Source organism: Oryzias latipes, chromosome 1 (genome assembly GCF_053564925.1).
Source record: "Oryzias latipes strain Hd-rR chromosome 1, Olatipes_Hd-rR_3.1".
In the NCBI taxonomy this organism is placed as follows: Eukaryota; Metazoa; Chordata; class Actinopteri; order Beloniformes; family Adrianichthyidae; genus Oryzias; species Oryzias latipes.
The window spans coordinates 37,047,655-37,068,331 of NC_136237.1; the positions used below are offsets into that span (position 1 = coordinate 37,047,655).

Here is a 20,677-nt window from a genome sequence, read left to right on the forward strand (position 1 = left end):
CTTCTGACCCCAAAACAGGAAGTTTTTTAAAGCTGGCATGGGGTCATGTGGTCATAGGGTCATGTGAAGACATTCTTCTGCTTAAAGGGGAAGCTTACAGAATCAGGTTAGGGAGAATGTTTCATTTCAACACACCGGTACGAAGCCCATTGAGACGACTGTTGTTGGGATTTGAGGCTGCCTAAAACTGAATTGAACTGAATTGAATTGAACACAGTGAGCAGCTAATCAATGTTCAAACATATTTTCTAAAAATGATGTTGAAGAAAACAGGGACTTTGTCGCATGAAGCATGAAAAAAAATAAAATATACGAGATGTCCAAGAGCTCCAAACTGTGAGGAAGGCATCCGAGTAGTGGTGAAGAAAAACAGGCCCTTCAAAAGAAGAACAGATCTGCAAACCAAGCAAAAAGTGCAAAGGAAAGTATGAACGCTGCCAGATGCTGCAGGGGACCACAACAAAGAAAGAGAATTAAGAGTCAACCCAAAAATAAGAGACTTAAAAAGAGGAACCACGGCTTATTTTCATCATCATCACCAGATTCTTCATCATCTGACATAAACGGGAACGGTGACTCAAACTGAGTTCAAGACTTGGGACATGATTTACTGTAAGCAGGTCAAAAAACGTACGACAACTTGTTCTTTTGCTTTAACAATATTTAAGTACTTATTTAATCACAAACAGGATAGTGGAAAAAAAAAACAACCTTCTGTTCCCTCCCTCTTGAAAAGCTCCACTCGAGCACTGCGGTCATGAGCACCAAAGTGGCACCAAGGCTGAGGAAAATGCCCCCCCCAAATCCTGCCAATGCTGGGAATTGAACTAGCAACCATTCAGGTGGAGAATGTTCTGAAATAAAGCTATAGTGTCAAAAACACTAATGTTAAACACAATTTACCATTTTGAGTGTCAGTGAAATTTTATTAGAAATTCATTTGGACCTCTGTTTACTTTTCTTGTTATTTTATTCCAAATGCATTTTCATCTTTAATCCAACCACCACCAAAGAAAGTTAAAACATTTGTGCAAAATATTATAGATTTCAGTTTCCTTTCTAAATGTTGATAGCTCTTAATAGCAGGTATTTACAAAATAAAAGTCTGGCTGAGACGGTTTATCAATTGTTTACAATATTTTTTTTCCATTTAGGATTTTATTTGCAGAGAAAAATCACATTTATTTGAGAAAGAAAATAGACATTTAGGCAGATCAATCCTTAGAAGATATTTACAGTGTGTTTCCAGCTCAACATTCCATCTTTTTAAGTCTTTAGAGCAGTATTTTTTCTCACGCTGATCCAAATTTTGGGCTCATCCATCTCAGATTATCCAAGAGAAAATTACAACCCAAAATTTTGGCAAATCCCAATCACACTAGTGTGCGAAGGACCATAGAATACCTGTACCTGCTTTCTAAACATACAATAGTCAAACTTGGATGGAACTTCTTTTTTTTCTTTTTTCCAAAAAGGGCCATTATGATTACTGCTATTCCTGATGTAAACTTCCATCCAGTAAACTTAGAGTAATTAAAGATCATTGATCTGTTGCTAAATGACCCACATTGAAAAAAAATTAAAGTCGTCAGTTTTTGTATGTCAGTCACCTCATTGCAGAGATAAAATATGTTGATGTTTCACAAATGTAGGACGGTTGGCTTTCTTCAATCGGACGTTGTATTTGGACAGATGACCAATGGAGCCTCATTCCGTCCTGACATGTTAGTGCAGGGGCTAAAGAATGGATGGATGGTATCCGGGAAGCTGTCTGTGTGTGTGTAGATCAGCGCTTTGGCCTCCACATTGTAGAAGGACACCATCCCCTTATCGCAGTCCAAGTAGATTCCGATCCGAGAGGGTCTGATGTTGACCGACAGGTTTGTTGCAGGATCTGTTCGGAAGACGTACTCGGTCCGATCCCGCAGACTAAGGAACCAGTACCCATTGGTGGGGCTTGCCGGGATTTTACCCTTACGGTTAACAGAGTGGCATGCCACTCCAAGGTCCCAGTCAGTCTTCTCTCCAACCTCCACCTGTGGAGGAGGACAACATTGAAATGTTTTCAAAATCAAGAAAACTAGGGATAAGCTGACCCTTAGCAAAAAGCAGTCTATTTAAGTATACTTGGTCTGTACTAAAAGTGAGGCAGTATCCTTAAAGTTTACATTTTTATATACTATGTATTGTAAACTTAAAATTTTCCAATTTAGTCTGAAGTATTCAGTATACTTCCTACACTACACGGTCTACAGTATAGTTGCTATATTGATCCTCAAGTATACTTCATAAAATAAATAAGTAATAGGTTTACTACTTTTTGCTAAGGGAAATAAAACTAAGAAGCTGAGACATCAGACCCACAGGAAAACAGTGAAGTAGTCACTTCACTTTGATTGAGGAGAGGCTAAACGGCGGACACCCCACCTACCTCCCAGTAGTGGCGTCCTGAGTTGAAGCCCTGATGGGCCATGACACACACCACCCTGTCAAAGCGCTCTGGGTAGTCCGGCACCGCCTGGTGATGGTCGGTGCAGCGCACCTGCTTCCCATCTGCTGAAATGATGAGACGCGGGTGGGCCGTTCTTGGGTCCAGCGTGATGTTCTCTAGGAAAGTTTAAAAAGTTCATGTTAGGGTTTTTCTTTCAACAAGTAGTTCAGGTGTGTTTCAAGAAACCCCTACCTGCATATTCTTGAACTCTTTTTACCCCTGTGAAGAAAGATTCATTGATTTTGTTCTCATTTCTGTTGTTAAATTAAACATAAGGAGAGAGTTCAAATCTTACTTGGGTTTGGCCTTGGAACCAACGGGGCTGGCGTGGATTGTTGGCCTAAAAACAAGAACAAAGTCTATTAAATTTCTAAAGGTTTGTGCCTCATTTATAAAGGACAAGTTTCTATGAATAAATGGCTTCTTATGCTAAACATTCCAGTTTCATTTGAAGTCTAAATGACAACTTACAGATTTCTGGAAGCTTCCATATCTCATTCTGAAGGCGGTTCGTTGATGTTTTTGAGAAAAACACATGAATGTCAGCTGAGACAGCATAGAGACGTTTGTCCAGGTCCAAGAATAATCCTTGTAAGTTTACACGTTTTCTTTACCGTATTTCACAAAAACGTGTAGAACTAAGTTCTGCTTATTGGTGACAACTTTCAGTATTTAGACAAGTTGTAAATAATTGTAATAAACCTACATTTTCCTATTTTAAAATCTTTTCTAAATAAGGGATGCCAAACCAATCCGTGCCAGAGTCTGTAAAGAATTCAGACTCAAGCGGCCGTGCTACTGTCTTACTCCAAAACAGCAGGTGGCAGTATGCACTATTTTAAATGCATATAATTATCCAGCGATCCAGAGCAAAGAGAGCAATACCTGGTCCCGGACCAGGGTTTGGTTGGCTGTGTTCAGACAGAAAATTTGTTCCGGAGTATTGGGGGAAACGAACTGTGGTTCACTTCAAGCAAACCAAATATGTCAAGTCTGAATACACCTTGAAGCAAACCCGAGCACAGAAAGCAGCGACCACAGCAGCCGAGAAACAGCAGCTACACATTTGTAGCTGTTAAAGTCAGGGATATTTCCAAGCTGCTTTTGCCTGTAGCTCTGAAATCTTACAGGTCACATGACACAAGGCTGCATCTTGGTGGGTAGATAACTATTTGGTTCATGGAGGGAGTTTAAGTCTTACCTGGGTTTGGCCTTGGATTCAAACGGGATGTGGATTGTTGGCCTAAAAACAAGAATGAGATTAAAAAAAAAAAAAAAACTTACAAAGGCAAGTTTTTTATGAATGAATGCCATCTTATGCTGAAGATTCCAGTTTCGGTTGAAGTCTTAATGAGGACTTACAGATTTCTGGAAGCTTCCGTATCTCCTCCTGGAGGCGGTTCATCATCAGATTGATGTCTTTGAGAATAACACCCGATGTCAGGGGAGACGACATAGAGACATTTGTCCAGGTCTTTGGGGTGGCAGGTGTGGCCAGAGCAGAGAATGACTAAAAGACACGTGTCAAAAAGACGGGTGGGGGAAATTGTAACAGAAAAGATGAGATCTATCAACAAAGGATAATATATTGATCCCAGCAGTTCCAACACACTGCATCTGGTAAATCTTTATTCAACAAAAATAATAAGCAAGTTTAAATATAAATTAGAGATAACAAATAATACAGTAAATAAAAAAGGTGGAAAAATTCAATCAAAATTCTATATTTATATGTAAGTTTGAATTTGAAACAATTATAAGTCCAGAATAGGGAAAGGGTCCGCAAGCTTTTAAGCTACTGTAAAAAAAAATCCATTTGGTCCAGTTTCTGTTTCTCCTTTTTTTCTATTCTTTTTCTCTTCTCATTATGTCCAGTTTCTGACTGACCAGGACCCAGCAGGAGCCACAAAGTCCCACTTCACCATTTAGAAAAAGACACTTTATTTACATTGTGGTGGCCATTCACAACATGTAGCTTTTAAATATTTACAATCATTGAAATATATAATATTTTTTTTATTATATTATTTTTGACAGCAGTACATATGCGTTCCTTTCAAAATAAAATGCACCCGGTGTCAAATAAGATCCTCCTGATGCAAGGGATTTACTTAAAAAGACTAGAAAGCCAATTCAAGCGGGGCATTTTCTGTCATTATGCTGCATCGTCAGTATTTTTCTCATTTGACCATCAAATGTAAACATGACAAGAGGTATAGAATTCAATTTCTTAAAAACAAAACTACAATGCAATTACTTTGCCTCTGAAAAGCAGCTAGACACTGTTTTGCAGCAGATTAAAGCTTTTACCATCATTTTGTCCAGTTATGTAATGCAATAAAAATCTAAACTTCATTAACTGTAACAAATTAACCGTAACTACAAATCCAATATTTATCTATATTGGATATCCCACAACAGAGGGATATGAGACCCAAGTGGCTCCAGGACCTCAGGTTGCAGACCCCTAGTATAAAGTGAGATATCGGGTGCCATATTGTAGATTTCATCAGGAGGAAGGTGAGAGACTTTTATTTTCTGTTGTTGTTGTTGTTGTTTCAGCTGTTAACTGCCCAATGATCGTAAACTTTGCATCATCTTACATTCACAGTTATTGCAATTTGTCCCATTGAACAACTAATATTAATAAAGTTAGATTTCCTTAACCCCTTGGCTATCCTAGGCAGTTTAACATTGGGAGTTGGGTCATCTAGACCCACTAGACAGTGCTCTGAACCTTTTTTCTTCAATGGTTTGTGATCTTCACTGGTGTCCATGGATTACATGAAATCTTTCCACCTTTATCCACCTTTGTCATGGTAGGGAGAACACGTCAATGTAAGGGTGGGGTCATCTAAGATAGCACAAGGGTTAACCTTCTAGAGACCTGAGCAATTATAATGTGTTAATGAGGAACTATAACCCAAAATGTGATGTCCCCGCATGTGAACACCCGGTCTGAGGAGGTTAAGAAAATATATTGTTACTCTCGTCAGTTTTGAATCCACTGGGGTCAAACTGTTTTGTGATGATTTTCAAAAACTCCATTTGAATCTGTTAAATTATGGAGGATACATTTGGAAGGGAAAATATCCGTGATTAACAAAAGCTGCTGCAAACTACAGGTGATGAATCACTTAGTGTCACTCTATGTGGATTAGTACCTTCAGAAAGAAAACATAGTCTTCAGAATCCATCATCCGGTTCATTGCCAAACTCTTCTTTTTGAGCATGTCGATGTCTTCTTTCAGCTCCGTTAGCAAACCCTGAGCTCTGAGTTGAGCGGAGCGAAGCGTCATCTCAATCACCTAACGGCAACAACAACAACAACAACAACAACAAAAAAGCTTTGAGAACATCTCTGTAAACCAGCCACTGTAAGATGACTTCATTGATAAAAAATGTGTGTAATTAAAAGAGGAAAAACTTTCCAGGTTTACTTTTTTTTTACCTCCATTACTTCAGACTGGCACCGCTCCACAATGGAGATCAGCTGAGCGAAAGCAAAGACGGTTCCTTCAGTCTCTCTTTCAGCAGCGACCTGATTCAAGTGAACCGCAGTTTGTGTGAGACAATTTTACAATATCGGGAACAATAGTTAACAAATGTTGAAACAAATTTTTGACTTTTATACATTCTTCTCTGTTTAATGTAACATAAAGACTGCAGAACAAATTTTCCTTTTTTTGTTTCAGGTTCAGGTTCTCACTCAAGGACGTCTCTACCTTGAAGATGATTACTCACGATCTAATGAGTCGTGATGAGTTTTGTTTACTCCAACTAGAACCGCTGTAAAAAGTCACCTCTATCTCTCGAATGGAGGTCTGGATCTCCTCGACTTTCCTCTCCCTCTCGGCGATGAGGCCTCTCAGCTCCGTCTCCACTATGCCCATCTGAGTCTGGAGGAGATGCGAAAACGCATCAATAAACCCGCATTCAATAGATGCACAGCAGAAGAACTGATACTAAAGAAGAAGACGCAGAATCATGAATAGGGCGATCCAGTTTTATGTGCCCCCCCTTAAAGTTTCTCTGAAGTTTGCTGATTTGAATCCCTTCATACTTGACTTTATTCCAATCGGATACAACAATATTTGTCAATGCATTTAAGGGGATTCTGAATGAAGTGGAGTTCTGGCTTAAATGGTAGGTTAGGATTTTTTAAATACTGTTTCAGTGTCGTGACTGACACAAACGTACCTTCTTCATCTGCCACTCCCTCATGGCGGGGACGACGCTGTGCCCCCTGTGGCCCGCCGCCTCCACGCACAGGCTGCATATGCAGATGTTGTCTGTGCGACAGAACAACTCCAGGCCTCTCAGGTGAATGGGACACGAAGAGAGGTTGGAAGAGGCGTCACTGGTTCTTCTCGGAGTAACCCTGCATCAACAAACAAACAAAAAAAACCTGCTCCCTGAGCTCATATATCTTCAGTTGAACTTGACACTCATCAAAATTGACATTGTCTTTGTTTGACTTGAGTCAGCCACTCTGAGACTCGGGGTTGGAGACTCTTCTTGGAATTTATTTGAACATAGAAATGTAACATCTATGTCCCAAGAAGGATGTCTTGTAAAGTATTTCAGTTTTCTTTACTCTGTTTCTTAAAAACGTGCAGAACTGAGGTCTGATTTAGAGTGGCTGCTTTCAGGGACACCTCCGGACAGTCGGTATTTAGACACTTTAAAAGAGTGGCATGTTTCTCTGGCAGACCCCTGGTCTGGACCAACCCGTGCCAGAGTCTGAAAAGAATTCAGACTCTGGCGAGTGAGCATGCTAGTACTTTACTCCAAACCAGCAGCTGGCAGTATGCATTATTTAAATTGAATAATTATCCACCAACAAATAAGAAGAAAATATGTTTTTTTAAAAAGGTAGAAAAAAAAGGTATGACAGAGTTAAAGTATTTTATATTGTTTAGTTATTTAATTGTTAATGAGTTCATAATAATTAATCTTATTAATTATTTTTTAGCTTGTCCTGTCCAAACAGGGCAAACAGATTAGAGATGATTAGAGCTGAAGGCCTGTTGTGTTGGACATATTTTATTTTAACAACAGGGGTTATGAATCTTCTGACAAACCAGAGGTATGTCTGAATAAACCCCTTTTGGAATCGAGGGCAAACTTTATTCATTTCAATCATATTTGAAAATCTTTTGTGTTGGACCGGACGGAAAAGGAAAGGAGGGAGGAAGAAAGAGGGATGGTAAAGAGGGGGTAGGAAGGTGATTATAGGGGGGGGGGGGGGGGGGGGGTAAAACCATGAAGCAACATAAAGCAACAAGTTTCTGGATGGTTACAATCATTTCAGTGAGGTTCAGATGTAATACAAGTCTATGAGGGCGGGGCCTGTCCACACACACACTCAGATGTTATAACATACCTGTTGGCTCCAAAAATGTCCACATGTACACAATACAAATAGTGTTCACACACGCATACTTATGCCTTTAAACCAACTAGTGTGGGATATTTCATTCAATCACACAAACTATTAGTGCAAAGGTGAGCTAACACCTGTGCTCAGGTGAGTGTTTCTGTTCTTCTAAAATGGATGAGGGGATGTGAAAAGAAGGCGGGAGAGGGCCCAGCCATCCCCACACCAAGACCCCCACGTCAGCAGTAGCGGCAGCCAGAATCCCCCAACGCCCACACGGCAGCATATAGAGAACAACCGTCCCCCGGGCGATCACATCCGCCACCCAGGCCAGGGCCAGCAGGACCGCCGCGAGGCCCTCAGAGCCAGAGAGCAGGGAGGCATGGGGGGGACAGAGAGTGCTGCTCCAGCCCAACCAGGAGAGCAGCCCCCCGCCGCGCCGGGAGGGCCCAACGCAAGGCCCCGGCCCAGAGGAGCGACCACAACCCCGGACGAGCACCTCATCACCACCCAGGAGTTCTGGACATCCCCCCCGCCCCAACCCCAGGTACAAGCCAGGACCCCCCAAGGGAGACCCGCTCCGTGCTCCAGGCAGCTACCCACCCGGCACACGGTTGGTCCAGGAAGGAGCAAGGCAGGGGCCAGCCGTTCCTCGCCCAGGAGGAGGGCACCCCAGAGAAAAGTTAATGAGTTAATTATTGGTGAAATAATTAAAAATCAGATCCATGACAACGTGTTCTGGCTCATGGGTGCATTCTGGCCTCGTCCTAGTTCACTTAAACAGAAAGGAACGACAACAACAGCCCTAAAAACAGCAGCATTTTGTAGCTGGTTCTTTTTTCTAATCCATTACTCAGTTTCACAGCATGGCTTCATATTTCAGGGATCTTTTGCTTGTAGCTCTGAAATTTTAGGCAGGTCACATGACTGCATCTCAATTAATCATTTTGATCAGACTTGATCAAAATAGACCTGCTTGATCAATGGATCAAGTCTGATCAAGCAGATTTGTTTCTGCCCGAACTGAGTGAAAAATATAGTTTTTTTCTGTTTGCTCCTGTGATTCTAAGAGCAACTTTTACTAAAGTTAGCAAACAGAAGGAAACAAACAAATAGAAGGAATTGTGCAAGCAGGAAGCTGGAGTTTTAAGAGAACGGCACATGTGAATTCCCAGAAAATAAAATGTGGTCCATCAACAACATACCAGGCGTTTTTCTTACTAAATGATTTCAAGGAAATAGGGAGAATGTCCGCTCACAGAGATTAAAATTTCAGATCAACACACCACAAACAAACACATCTCAGGAGTTCAAAGCCCTTCCTGTAAATTCACCATCAGGTTTGCTTCAGGCAGCTTTTGTTGGTGGATTTTCTTAAAGAAATGTGTGTCAACCCTTTTGTTTGTGGCTAAAAGAATCCCTCTGCACTGATTCTAATTATATGTTTGTATTCACTACACTAAAAAGATTGCACACTTAGTTATTTAACAGTCATCATACAGTAGAACATTGGAATATGTTTTATGTTTGAGGATCAGTTGTTCTTTGACCTTTAACCTTCAGACCCGTACCTGGGGGGTGCGATGTAGGGAGGTGGTGGGTCATAATTCCCATCCGGCTCTACTGGAGGCGTCTGTGGTGGAGCGGGTGGCTCCATTTGCCCGACTCCTTCGCCTTGAATTGCCATCTGCTTGAACTGCTCGGTGATTTCCTTCAGGGTCCGGTTGATGTGGAGCTCCGGTCGCCTGCGGAAGGACTCCTTGCACAGAGGACAGTGGTACGGCCTGGCGGCCCGGCCTCCACCTGCGCCGCCTCCTTTTCCGTCCCAGTAGGAGCTGATGCAGCTCTGGCAGTAGCTGTGGCCGCATGGCGTTGAGACCGGGTTGTCGAACAGATCCAGGCAGATGGAGCACGTGAACTGGTCCTCAGACAGGCCATGAATGTTGAGCGCCATCGCCATGCGGTCTGTAGTACAAGAGAAAAGAGCAGAAAGTTCACGGAGGCCGTCAGAGCATGCTCAGTCTGTGAGGAGATCCCCAACAAATAAAGGGTTTTCCCAGAGTTAAAACATCAATTTATAGTATTTTATTAGATCATTTTCAAAAGAATTACTGTTAAAACAAAAGTCTTTGATATTTTCGTATGCAGGGCATTGGTAAAAGCTAGAAATATTCAAATTAAGAAGCATTTTTAAAGTCAGCTGTGCTGTGACACTGCAGAAACTGAATCTTAAGAAAGCAAAAAGCCCCTTGTTTCAAGAGAAGCTGGCTTGTTTTTTGTCTTGTAAGAAGAAGAATTACGAAAACTTTTCAATAGTAAAAAAAAAATCTTAGTTTGAGAACATTTTCTTACTTCATCTGTAGATTCTTTTTAGTTATTTGAAGAAAATCTGCTAATGGGGTAAGAATGTTTGACTTATTTCAAGGAGACCTGTTTTTGCAGCGTACTAATCAGACCAGCTGCAGGAAATAACATGATGACATTAACACAGTTCAACCATGACCATGCAGTTTGTCTGCTGCCTTCTTTCTATTTGATTTTTACTAATGTTCCTTTTTCAAACACAGCAAAATCTCCTCTTCGTTTTAACTTCAGGCTAAAAGAGCCTGAGTTGCGGCTGATCATGGCATTGATTTGAATTGACTTTGTTAGATGGATGAGTTTTTGGTTAAGATGCTCCAATAACAGTATGTTAAACTTTGTTCAATTTTTATTTTACAAAAACTGAATGGCTCTTTCAGTGTTAAAGGTTTGTCAAACGCTTCATTTAAATGGCATTTAAGTTGATTTAAGTGTCAGAGATTCAAGTTTTCACGGAGGATCAAAGTCTGAATGGTGTTCTCAACCGCTAACCCTTTTGTTTGGAATGAATTTAGAACCCGTTCAGGCTAAATTTCCTCTGGCTTGAGGTTCTTCCCTTCAGGTAAGGATCACTCCCACGTAGGAAGACAGACGATGGATGCAGTCACACAACACGTGTGGAGAGTTTGACTAGATCCGGAAAGTCAGGCCGGGTTGGATCAGAATGCCTCATCTGAGCTATGCTTTAAAAACAAGCCTGTGTGTCCTTTTTCCAACTGTTGGTAAATATTCTGGATCCTCGCTGGCATAAAGTCTTCAAGAGCTGCATGAAAAAAGGTCCTCAAGGACCCCTGATGTGGTTCTGTTGTTGTTTTTAAAGAACTATGAAGCCAAATGAGTAGTTTTAGCAAGTTTATTATGATCAAAAGAAAAAAAAATTTAAAGAAAATTCTGTTGTAATAAAATAAACTGCAAATGACACTCCCAACCTCATACTCTGAAATGACACTCAAGCTCCAGCAGTGTGACAAAGTTGTGCGTATTTTTTTCTTTGTGTATCTGAAGACGCTTTGTGACGTTTGAAAAAGGAAAACCTTTTGACGTCACATGGACTTTCCCGGTTTAAGGCGAGCGGGGCCTTCCTGTGATACACTACTGTCAGAGTCATTGTAAAATAATCACCTTACAACTAAACAAAAAGCTGATCATACTGAATTTAGGAATATTCAATCAAAATGTTCCGTTTGAGGGAGCAGACCGTTCGGAGCAGGTCACACCAGTTTACCAAATGTCGGTCTGAGCTCAGGGTTCAGGAATGTAGAAAAAAATGTTCAAATCTAATCAGATTTGACCGTTTGGGCTCCAAAGCCGTCAAAGGAGTTTTTTTTTTTGCTCCATTTTTCATTATGTGATCCAGAAACCCCAGAGGGGTAAGCGATGGCCACTTCCCAAAAGTACATTTAGAGAAGGAAACCACAGAAAAATGATTTTTTAAGTAAATGTAAAAAGAAATTGGACAAATAGACTGAACGTTATTATGTGGTGAATTGTATTGTAACTTTTTGGTGTTACAATACAATACAATACAATACAAGCATCACATATTTTAGATAACAACCTTCCAAAATTGAACAAGCCTCCTAAAGGAGATATTCTGCTAAAATCAAAGATTTTCAGACATGAGACTAAGACGACGACAACCAAAATTTGACTCTTTAATTTTGTTGCCTATTTCAGTAGTTCTAGACATTTTACTTCATCTGATTTTCTTTTACCTGTTTTTACAGATCAACAGATTATTTGCAACATTTTAAAATTTCCGTTTTTCATACTTTTATGAGCCATTTTTCTATAGTCTGTTTCCAGTTTGGCCTTTCCTGACTTGAGTCATAAACTTAAGGTTCAATTTACTGTATGCAAACACTTTTCTTTTTAAATAAATGCACACAATTTCAATATGTGATCACACGGCTCATGAGCAAATCAACATTTTGGCAGAATATATTGAACATTTCTTAGTTCAGGTGTCTTACCTGTCTGGCTGTCCTTGATTATCTCACAGGGTTCTCATCTCCCGTAAGGTTTCAGCCCGTTTGCCGTCACTCGTCTTTTCCTTGTTCCCTCCTTGACCCCTCCCTTCTCACCGTGTTCCCAACCAAACCTGTTCTACAGGTGCAGCTGTGCAGGAATGCCTTCATTTTCAAGTCTCTCTCTCTGAGGCCATTTTCTGCTCTTATATCAAGTAACAGAACAAGAGTGCAACATTTGAATACCAGTTTTTAAATTGGGTTGTAGAGAACTATTTTGCCTCAGTTTCCGAACGCCAAACTAAACTTGCTCAATAAATGTTTAATTGAAACAAAGAATTACAACCATTTACAATATACTACAGGAAATGAATAATCCCTGGGAAATCCCTTTGGAAAAAGAATTTTGTGTCCCCCTAACTGAGAACATCTGGAAACAGGCCTTACTCTAGATAGGATGTACCTCTATAAACACACGTCACCGCCTAATACAAAACAAAATGGTGCACAGACTGCATTATTCTAGAGAGAAAGTGAATCAAATCCATCCAGAGAGCTCACCCAGCTGTTAACAAAATGTATGTTACAACGAGGCCCCCTGCTACACAGTTACAGTTTGGGTCCCAAACTTCAGACCTTCTGGACCAACATTTTCACAAACCTGTCCGATGTTTGGAAAATCCAAATTTCCCGGGTCCCAATTCTCATTCATTTGTATTTGATGTCTCTCCTCAGTCAAAAGACCTGGGACATGCACAGGAATGTTTAGTTTCATACGGACTGATCATTGCAAAGACACTTATTATGCAACTGTGGAAAAGGCAAAGACCCTCCCTCTTTAAAAACGTGGATAACAGAACTTACAGATACTCTTCATCTTCATAAAATAAGATACGCCAAACATGACAATATGGAAAACTTTGAAAAAGAAATCACCAACCTGTAATATCTTTTCTTGAAGACGCTTCATGTGTGCAGTTAAGGGTCTGGGATGGGTAAAATGGGGTTTTTATTTATTTTAGTTTTTGCCTGTATTGTTGTGTTGCAAGAAAAAAAAGAGGGAAGAAAGCATATATACTTTGCCAAATCTGTATGAATATACTAATAAATGCTTTCAATATAAATTTGGTTGTAAATGTTGGGGTCCGAATCTGAAGTAGGCCATCAGATACAAAGTTCTGAAAACTGAAGCTGCTTGACCTTTTGTGTGACCTTTTGTGTTAATGGGACGTGAACCATCGTCACTGAGCGAGCCGTTTGAGACAGCAGCCTTCACTTCCTTCTCAGATTTAGAGATGCAACAAATGATGTAGTTTCTCCATCCGGGTTTAAAGATCAGAGAGCCTCTCTTTTGTTTCTGCTGGTTTGATGTAAATTCTTAAAAAAAAATGCTCACCAAGCTTTTCAGGATGAGAAATACTGAGGTTGAACTGTTTTTTTTTAAGATTTCTTAAAAATGCAACATTAGCTGATCGTACAGATTTTAGTTTAACGTTAGTCTCTTCACTAAAAACAGAAAGAACTTTGCTTTTAAATGTGACTGCAGCAGTAATAAAGGCATTGCTATATCTGAACACGAACGCTTCACAGATCCTCTGGGAACGATGTCCGTGTGTGAACATACATTAAACGCCTCTTCTTTGAATCTGAAAGCTTTCCAAAACGACATTTCCTTTTTCAGACACGCCCTGATCTGCTGCATGTCGTCCAGAAGCCAGTTAGGCAGGCTCGGTGTGCTTTTCCACGGCTCTGTTTGGTCCACAGTTGGATTCTTCTGAGTTGTTTGGAAGGTGTGAAGGCTCAGGTTCTGCCACAGGACCAAAAAGGGACGGAAACGCTGCACAACTTTAGCGACAAACCGGGATGAGGTCGGATTAGGAGGCTCATGATATTCAAACAAGACTTTTTTTTTTCTGGTCCATTTCGCCTCCAGGTGAGCAGCTGTTGTAACTGCATGTTTCCAGGTCTGTTCTGGTTTAAGGTTAGTTATAGACCCACCTTGATGGAAACAGTATTTTTGCTGTTTTTAACGTGCTTGTGCCACTTTCTGATGATGCTACTGGACCTGGACCTGACAGCTGAAGACTTTTCATCCCCGTTCTAGTCCTGCAAATACTGGGTGTTAGGTACACGTGAATGTGATAATCCTTTGGGAGTTCAAATAAAAGCCTGCCTTCATGACTCGGCAGAAGAGGAATCTAATAGCCTGATGACAGAGTTTGTGTAGAACCTTCAATCCTTTAAATGTTACAAAAACCATCGACAGACAGTACGGTAAAAGCCTTTTATTGGTTGTGCACAGTTCTTCAGATCTTCCATCCACGGTTCAGTTTCCGTTCATTTCAGCGAACTTCTCATGTAAAAAAGAAACTAATTCAATTCCAAGAATTGTAACTAAGATATGTCATGAAAAATCATTCACAATAAAATGCAAATTTGGACCCGAAGCCTGAAAAGATGTTTGCAGGAGCATTTTCAGTCCGTTTTTACAGATGATGCTTTTGTCTGCAGGAATTTCTGCAAAAGAAAAGACAAAAATTTTTTAGTATGACAACAACTTAGCATGAACGATTCTGCTTTATTTCCTTCTTTTAAAAGTTTTTCCTGACAACAATCTCACAGGATTGAAGTCTGTAAAACTGATTTAAAAAAACAACACATGTTCAGCTCGTCTTCTGCAGGCGAAGTGATGAAGATCAGAGAGGAGGAGGAGGAGCTCCGTACCTGCAGGCTCTCGTAATGCTTGCGGGTTTTGCAGTGGCTGATCTCCATCGCCTTGTCTCCGGTGAAGAATCGAGAGCACGCCTTACAGAAGAAGCCCGTCTTGGGGATCAAATACTCCATCCCTGCAGGGAAACAGAACTCCGGTTGTGTCCAGGTCGGAGTAAAAGCAGTAAAAGCGGATTTTCACGGATCCGTGCCTTACCAACAGGCTGGTGGGGGTCATAAGGAGGGAGGGGCAGCTCTGCTGTTGTTGTGGTCTCCTTAGTGACATGATCATCAGTGTTCTGGGGCTTCACCGCTTCTGTGCTCTCTGACTGGCCTGAAAGACAGAATGATCCAAATAAACGAGTTAAAAGTCACTTCTGCTGCTGAAGTGTTGGAAGATCTCCCTTCTATGCACATCAAGCTGACCTTCTGCTCCATTCTTCTCCTCTTCAGACGTGCACTCCTGCTCCTCCTTACTGTCCAACACATCAACTTCTTTCTCGGCCTGACTTTCAAGAGGATGGGCGCTCTCGTTTTCTTCTTTCCTCTCTGCAGTCACTGCATCTTCATTTACGCTTTGTGAGGAAGAGTCCGCTGAGGCTTCAGGAGGAAGTTCAACTTCTGGGGCGGAGTCCAGAGGCGGTGGAACTGATGCGTCTGAAGGTCAATGAGAGAAGGTGATCAGAAGAAAAACTACAGAGGAGGGACGAAATGTTACTTCACTGCGATGGCGTACCCGGTTCAGGCTGCGATGGCGTACCCGGTTCAGGCTGCGATGGCGTACCCGGTTCAGGCTGCGATGGCGTACCCGGTTCAGGCTGCGATGGCGTACCTGGTTCCGGCTGGGCGTCACCCTCGGGTGCTTTGGCTTCAACCGTTTCCGCCTCAGACGAGCGGTCCTGTGAAGCGTCAGCCTCGGGGTCCAGATTGGCCTTCACCTCAGTCTGAACTGAACCATTTGAAGTCTGAGCGGACAGGACGGCGGCTTGTTCTGACTCGGTTTCAGGAGATTTCACGAGTCTCTCTTCAGCCTCTTTGGGTTTCTCCTAAAAGCAGAAAAGAAGAACTTCAACATTCATTGATTTCTTCTGAAGACGACAGTAAAGGCCAAATCAGAAGCTGCATTTAGAAAGGAAGAAATTCTCAAAAACTAAACTTTGAAGGAATTCCACTTATCTTTGGAACGTTTTTATTTCAAGATAAATGCTATTTTTTACTAATTTTTTTGTATTTAGTTTTGACATGCAGTAACTCTCAAAGCCTTTACATATGAATAGTGGTGACAGTGATTTAAAAACCAGCCTGTCACCCTCCTGATCTACAGTGTTGATACCAAACGACCCTGAAGTAGTCATCACAAAAGTCCGTTTGTCAGAAAACATTTCTGCAAACGACAGAAGATCTCCTCAAACTGGCACTAAAAAGCTTTAAGAAAAGACATCAAAGGACTAGAGATTGGAGGAACAGCAGCTTAATCCGTCACACGTGTTCCATCTTCAAATTTAATGGTCCCTCAATTATCACAATTTACTTTCTAAACATAAACTCATGAAGGATGAAATCTGTGAAGTAGTCATCTGTATTTATTTTTAACAATAATTCGAGATGTTTTAAGGCTGTTAAACGTCTCATGAAACACTTTATACACTTTTTTCAAACAGACATGAACATTTTCACCCTTTTCTCACTTGTCAACGTTCAAATATTTGTAGAAAAAGAAGTCCAGTGTTATATTGGGCTGGATATCACCAATACTACTATCCAGCGTGGATACTTACAATCCACTCTATTTGATCTGAAACTGTTTGCATTGCTATCAAAAATGTGTAATCAAAGTCTATAAATGTTTTGAAGATATTCAAATTACTCTGACACAGTTCCCATACTGTAAAATGACATACATTCATACATTAGTGACATACATTCTCTAAAACGAAGAAGCTCCAACAAAAATGTGCAGATTGTTCAGAAACATGTGTTTCAGTTTGGCCACTAGGTGGAGCGTGCGCTGTTGCATTACACTTTATTCTAGAAGATTTGAGCCACAAACGATGCTTTAGACCACAAATGGTTACTTTAAAAAAAAAAACATTTCCTTAAAAGAGTTTGAAAAATGTATTCCTGCGAGTGTATAGAGCTGTTTATTTAGTCAGCAACGTATATATAGGTTGAACCAAACGTTAGCATTAGCCGTCCTATGGGAAATTCCATTGTACGTTAGCATCAAGCTAGCGGATTTTCACTGCTGTTTTTGTTAACATTACACTGTAAATGTATCAGAATATATTAGTAATATTTCATAAACCTTCCCACTTTTTTTTTTTTGTAAACTGTCTAGCAGTTTTACGGATGTACACTATCATGGTTGCTTCAAAGCTTCAACTCGCCAAATCTCACAAAATCTCAAGAGAGTTGCGTTAGGTAACCGGAAAAGGAAAGGCGGAGGTTTTGGGGGGATTCAAATTTAAGATGAGCTTCTTCTGCTCTCCTGGACTGATGACATTCAGCAGAAATGTACCTCTGGAGGTTCCTGTTCAACAGTTGTGGAGGTGGCATCCTGCGATGTTTCCAGGGGAACAGCAGGAGGAAAAGGGACAGGAAGATCGAGGACTTCTCCCACTTCGTCCACAGTCACAAAGTCACTCAGGTTAAATGGAAAGTTCTCTTCCTCCTCCTCCTCCTCCACCACCACCACCTGAAAAACCAGAAGCTATGAGACGGACTCAGCAGCAGGGTGTCGCTCAGCTGGCCTTCAAACCGCCTCACCTTTGTGGTTTTGGCCGGTGCACTGCGACGATCGTCTCTTCTGGAGCTCTGCTTGATAGATTCGGACCTGTGGGAGGACCTCCACCCTGAAGAACTGTCATTGTGGGCTCTCTTCCAGTCCCTCCTGTCTCTTTCCTTTCTCTCCCACTCCCTTCTTTCCTCCTCCTTCCTCTCCCTCTTCTCCTTGGGTTTCTGCTCCATCGTCTTCTGCTTAACCCACTCCTTCTCCAGGGGCCTCCTCTTCCTCTCTTCCCTCTCTTTCTCCTTCCTAACCTCCCTTTCTTTTCGCTCCCTTTCCTGTTTCTTGGCCTCTTCTTCTACGGTGGGTTTATTAGCCTGCACTTTGCTCTGTTCTGTCTTTACTTGGGCTGTCTCCTGCTCTCCACTGGGGGGCACTTCGGCGCTGCCGGCCCGGCTGGCATGTCTCGTCTTGCACTCCACCAGCAGCACGTCCACCATGGCTTGGGTCATCTGCTCGGGCGAGAAGGAAAAAGGTTGAAGCTAAATGTTATGAAGCAGATGAAAATGCTGCGGGTTCATCTCTGGTATTTACTTTAGGAAGCTCAGGCATGGGGGGCTCCTGACAATCTGGTCTGACGTGACTGCCAGATGTCTGCGCCTCTTCCGCATTAGGAGGCCCGTCATTGTCCGCCTGAGGCGTGGCGGCGTCTTCGTTGGCTTCTGTTTTCTCAGCTGAAGTCTGCTTGGACTCTGTCGCTAAGACCCCATCAGCTTGGGCTACAGAAGCGGGCGTGGCTGCAGACTCAGGAGCATTAAGCTCTTCCGTTTCCATATTCTCCTCTTTGCTCTCATTTTCTGCAACGGATTCCTCTGCAGTCTCTGTGCTTCCCATCTTTTCATCTTCTTCCATCTTCTCCAGTGGGGGTTCTGAAGTCTCTTCATGAACTGTTGCTTCTCCTTCAGCAGCTAGTGCTGCTGCTGCTGCTGCTTGGCCGTCTTCACCGTTAGCAGGTTTATCCTAAAACCACAAAAAGGTGAAGAGGTCAGTCATCCTCTCAGCATCACAGATGCGAGTTCTCCATAATGTCAGACACTGACCTCGGCTGGATCGTGGCAAACAGAAAAAACCTTGGCTTGCGTGTTGGTTTTGGGGTCGGGCTTGCGGGAGAAGAAGAGCGGGTTGCTCTGGATCATGCACGGAAACATCAGGAAGCGCCTGTAAACAGACACGGACATGGGAACTGTTGCCATCTCGCAGATGATCTGGGCAGGAGGAGACAAAAACAGCATTTTTTAATTATACGAGTTTTGAAAAAAGCGGAGCCATTGTAAACTTCCCTCACCGTGTTGTCCAAGACAAGAGTCTTTATGACTGTGCCGAAGCGTCGCACCAGTTTCAGGACCTCAGCGGTGCCGGAAGGCGAGTCCGGAACATTCTTGATCACCAACAGGCTGTTCCAGCGGACTAGAGCTTGACCCTCCTGAAGGAAACATAACATTCACAGTGACGCATGAAGAACGACACTCAGAAATAAAATAAAAAAATCAAGTTGGTATCCCTGGGAAACTCACTGGTGGATCTCCTTCCGCCATGAAAAGGTTGTAAAGAGCCACCTGCGAGGGGACGTTGGATAGAATCAGAAAACATCAAGAATAAAAAATGTGTAATTTCCCTCTAGCCAACGTGAGGCATTCAAATCAAGTCGTACCGGGGTGCTGAGGCTGATGTTCTGTTTGACAAGTCTCATTTTTACTTCACAGTCAAGGATCTTTGGAGTTTTGAAGTTGTGAACTTTCACCATTTCTTCTGCCACCTCCATGTCTTCCATGAACACCAGGGCCTAAAGGGAAGAAGATCAGCAAACATTCAATTATAATACACTTTTTGGTGAAAACCAAGAGTGAAAACATTTTTTTTTTAACTTTATGATTTTCATTCCCATGCTTCCATGCAGTTTTTGTTTCCAAACACTAAACCTTTAAAACTATTTAAGATCTGAATTCAGATCAAGAATTTATCAGAATAACTGTTTTTAAGGGGAAAAAGGAGAACTTTGTTATTTTAAACTGGTCAGGAGAGTCCAATTTCTTTCGGTGTCAAGATTCACACAAAAAATAAGTTGAGGAACTTCTTCTAGTCTAGCTTCCTGTTTATTGTATCTGTTAATGTTGTAAACGCGTCTGCTCTACTAGGACAGCATCTTTAGAAAGAGTCATACCTTTCCGACATTTGTTGCCACGATTATATCCGAGGGAATCCCGAAAGGCTGGGTGAGCTGCAGGATGTCGTTCTTTGACCAGCCGCTCTCAGGAAGTCCCGTTAGTAAAACACTGCACTTCTGTGGAAGACACAAATGGCAGGAGACATTGAGATTTTTGTCCAACAAAACGCACAGCAGCCTCTTTAACTCTTAAACCAAATTTTGGTTTGAAATCAGATTGGCTACCTGCTCGACCGTCTTCTGGTCAGCTTCTCCTTCTGCTGAGAAAAAGAGGAATATGAGGCAAAAGGACTCCCAGCAGAAATATTAATATCTGCTCCACAGTCTGAAGTAACTTGCTGATGAACATTAAAGCCTGCATTTTACTTAGCAACTGTCATCTAAGTAAATACGCTCAGTAAAACATTCAGTTTTAGAAAAACGAGACAACACAGCAGGATTTATGATGAAAAGTTTGGCTTGCCCACAAGTTTTTCCACTTCTGAAGAAGTATGGCACAACATAACCTCAAACATTGGTCGGGTACTACAGATGCCCGAATTAAACCTATCAATGACAAAAATGTGTACCTGTATTACTGTACTCACCTGTATTACTATACTACTACTAAAAACTCACAGTAAGTTTTTTTAAATGCATAAAATCAGACATAATGAGTCTCCCAACAAATCCAGATTTCATACTTGAGTTTTTCCCGGTTGTGCCCGGGTCCACTTCAGGATTGAGTTTGCTAAAAACACACAAATATAAATAATAGTGACTGAAGTGTTAAAAGTTGTAATGAATGTGGGCACTGAAAAATAAAATGAAAAAATTAGAC

At 41.6% G+C, this 20,677-nt stretch overlaps 2 protein-coding genes across 11 annotated transcripts in view; both read right to left on the minus strand.

Moving 5' to 3' along the window:
- Window positions 1-905: 905 nt before the first annotated feature.
- On the minus strand, window positions 906-12,288 carry LOC101162809 (E3 ubiquitin-protein ligase TRIM21). Of its 2 annotated transcripts, none has more exons than XM_023954931.2 (12): window positions 12,206-12,288; window positions 9,443-9,836; window positions 6,692-6,872; window positions 6,295-6,390; window positions 5,943-6,032; window positions 5,656-5,799; window positions 3,854-4,001; window positions 3,693-3,734; window positions 2,787-2,831; window positions 2,684-2,710; window positions 2,432-2,607; window positions 906-2,036 (listed from the first exon to the last, which is right to left on the minus strand). In XM_023954931.2, the coding sequence occupies exons 2-12, from the start codon at window positions 9,829-9,831 to the stop codon at window positions 1,668-1,670; spliced, it is 1,707 nt and encodes a 568-aa protein (XP_023810699.1). In that variant the 5' UTR covers window positions 9,832-9,836; window positions 12,206-12,288; the 3' UTR covers window positions 906-1,667. The 2 variants fall into 2 exon arrangements, with proteins under 2 accessions (XP_023810699.1, XP_023810695.1); XM_023954927.2 differs by lacking the exon at window positions 12,206-12,288 and adding an exon at window positions 10,224-10,362.
- Window positions 12,289-14,469: 2,181 nt separating this feature from the next.
- Window positions 14,470-20,677, minus strand: part of LOC101162573 (uncharacterized) — a 30,015-nt gene continuing 23,807 nt past the window's right edge. For 5 of the 9 annotated variants that reach the window (XM_023954897.2, XM_023954889.2, XM_023954903.2 and 2 more), the window contains 15 exons: window positions 20,541-20,587; window positions 20,083-20,117; window positions 19,855-19,974; window positions 19,345-19,476; window positions 19,208-19,249; window positions 18,979-19,116; window positions 18,734-18,898; window positions 18,228-18,653; window positions 17,675-18,145; window positions 17,427-17,603; window positions 15,645-15,954; window positions 15,335-15,565; window positions 15,126-15,242; window positions 14,924-15,045; window positions 14,470-14,716 (listed from right to left, as the gene is read on the minus strand). In XM_023954897.2, coding sequence (XP_023810665.1) covers window positions 14,675-14,716; window positions 14,924-15,045; window positions 15,126-15,242; window positions 15,335-15,565; window positions 15,645-15,954; window positions 17,427-17,603; window positions 17,675-18,145; window positions 18,228-18,653; window positions 18,734-18,898; window positions 18,979-19,116; window positions 19,208-19,249; window positions 19,345-19,476; window positions 19,855-19,974; window positions 20,083-20,117; window positions 20,541-20,587 — 2,575 coding nt within the window. In that variant the 3' untranslated portion in view covers window positions 14,470-14,674. The remainder of the gene's footprint in view (window positions 14,717-14,923; window positions 15,046-15,125; window positions 15,243-15,334; window positions 15,566-15,644; window positions 15,955-17,426; window positions 17,604-17,674; window positions 18,146-18,227; window positions 18,654-18,733; window positions 18,899-18,978; window positions 19,117-19,207; window positions 19,250-19,344; window positions 19,477-19,854; window positions 19,975-20,082; window positions 20,118-20,540; window positions 20,588-20,677) is intronic. The other 4 variants (XM_023954894.2, XM_078946764.1, XM_078946774.1 and 1 more) reach the window with 2 other exon arrangements.

Bases quoted from the DNA above. Each gene is read 5' to 3' on its own strand.
- LOC101162809 (XM_023954931.2), bottom strand. From the start codon at position 9,831: ATGGCGATGGCGCTCAACATTCATGGCCTGTCTGAGGACCAGTTCACG. The intron at 6,873-9,442 runs GTACGGGTCTGA...TTGTTGATGCAG, and splicing joins CCCTACATCGCACCCCCCAG to GGTTACTCCGAGAAGAACCA. The intron at 6,033-6,294 runs GTGACTTTTTAC...CACTTGAATCAG, and splicing joins CCTCCATTCGAGAGATAGAG to GTCGCTGCTGAAAGAGAGAC.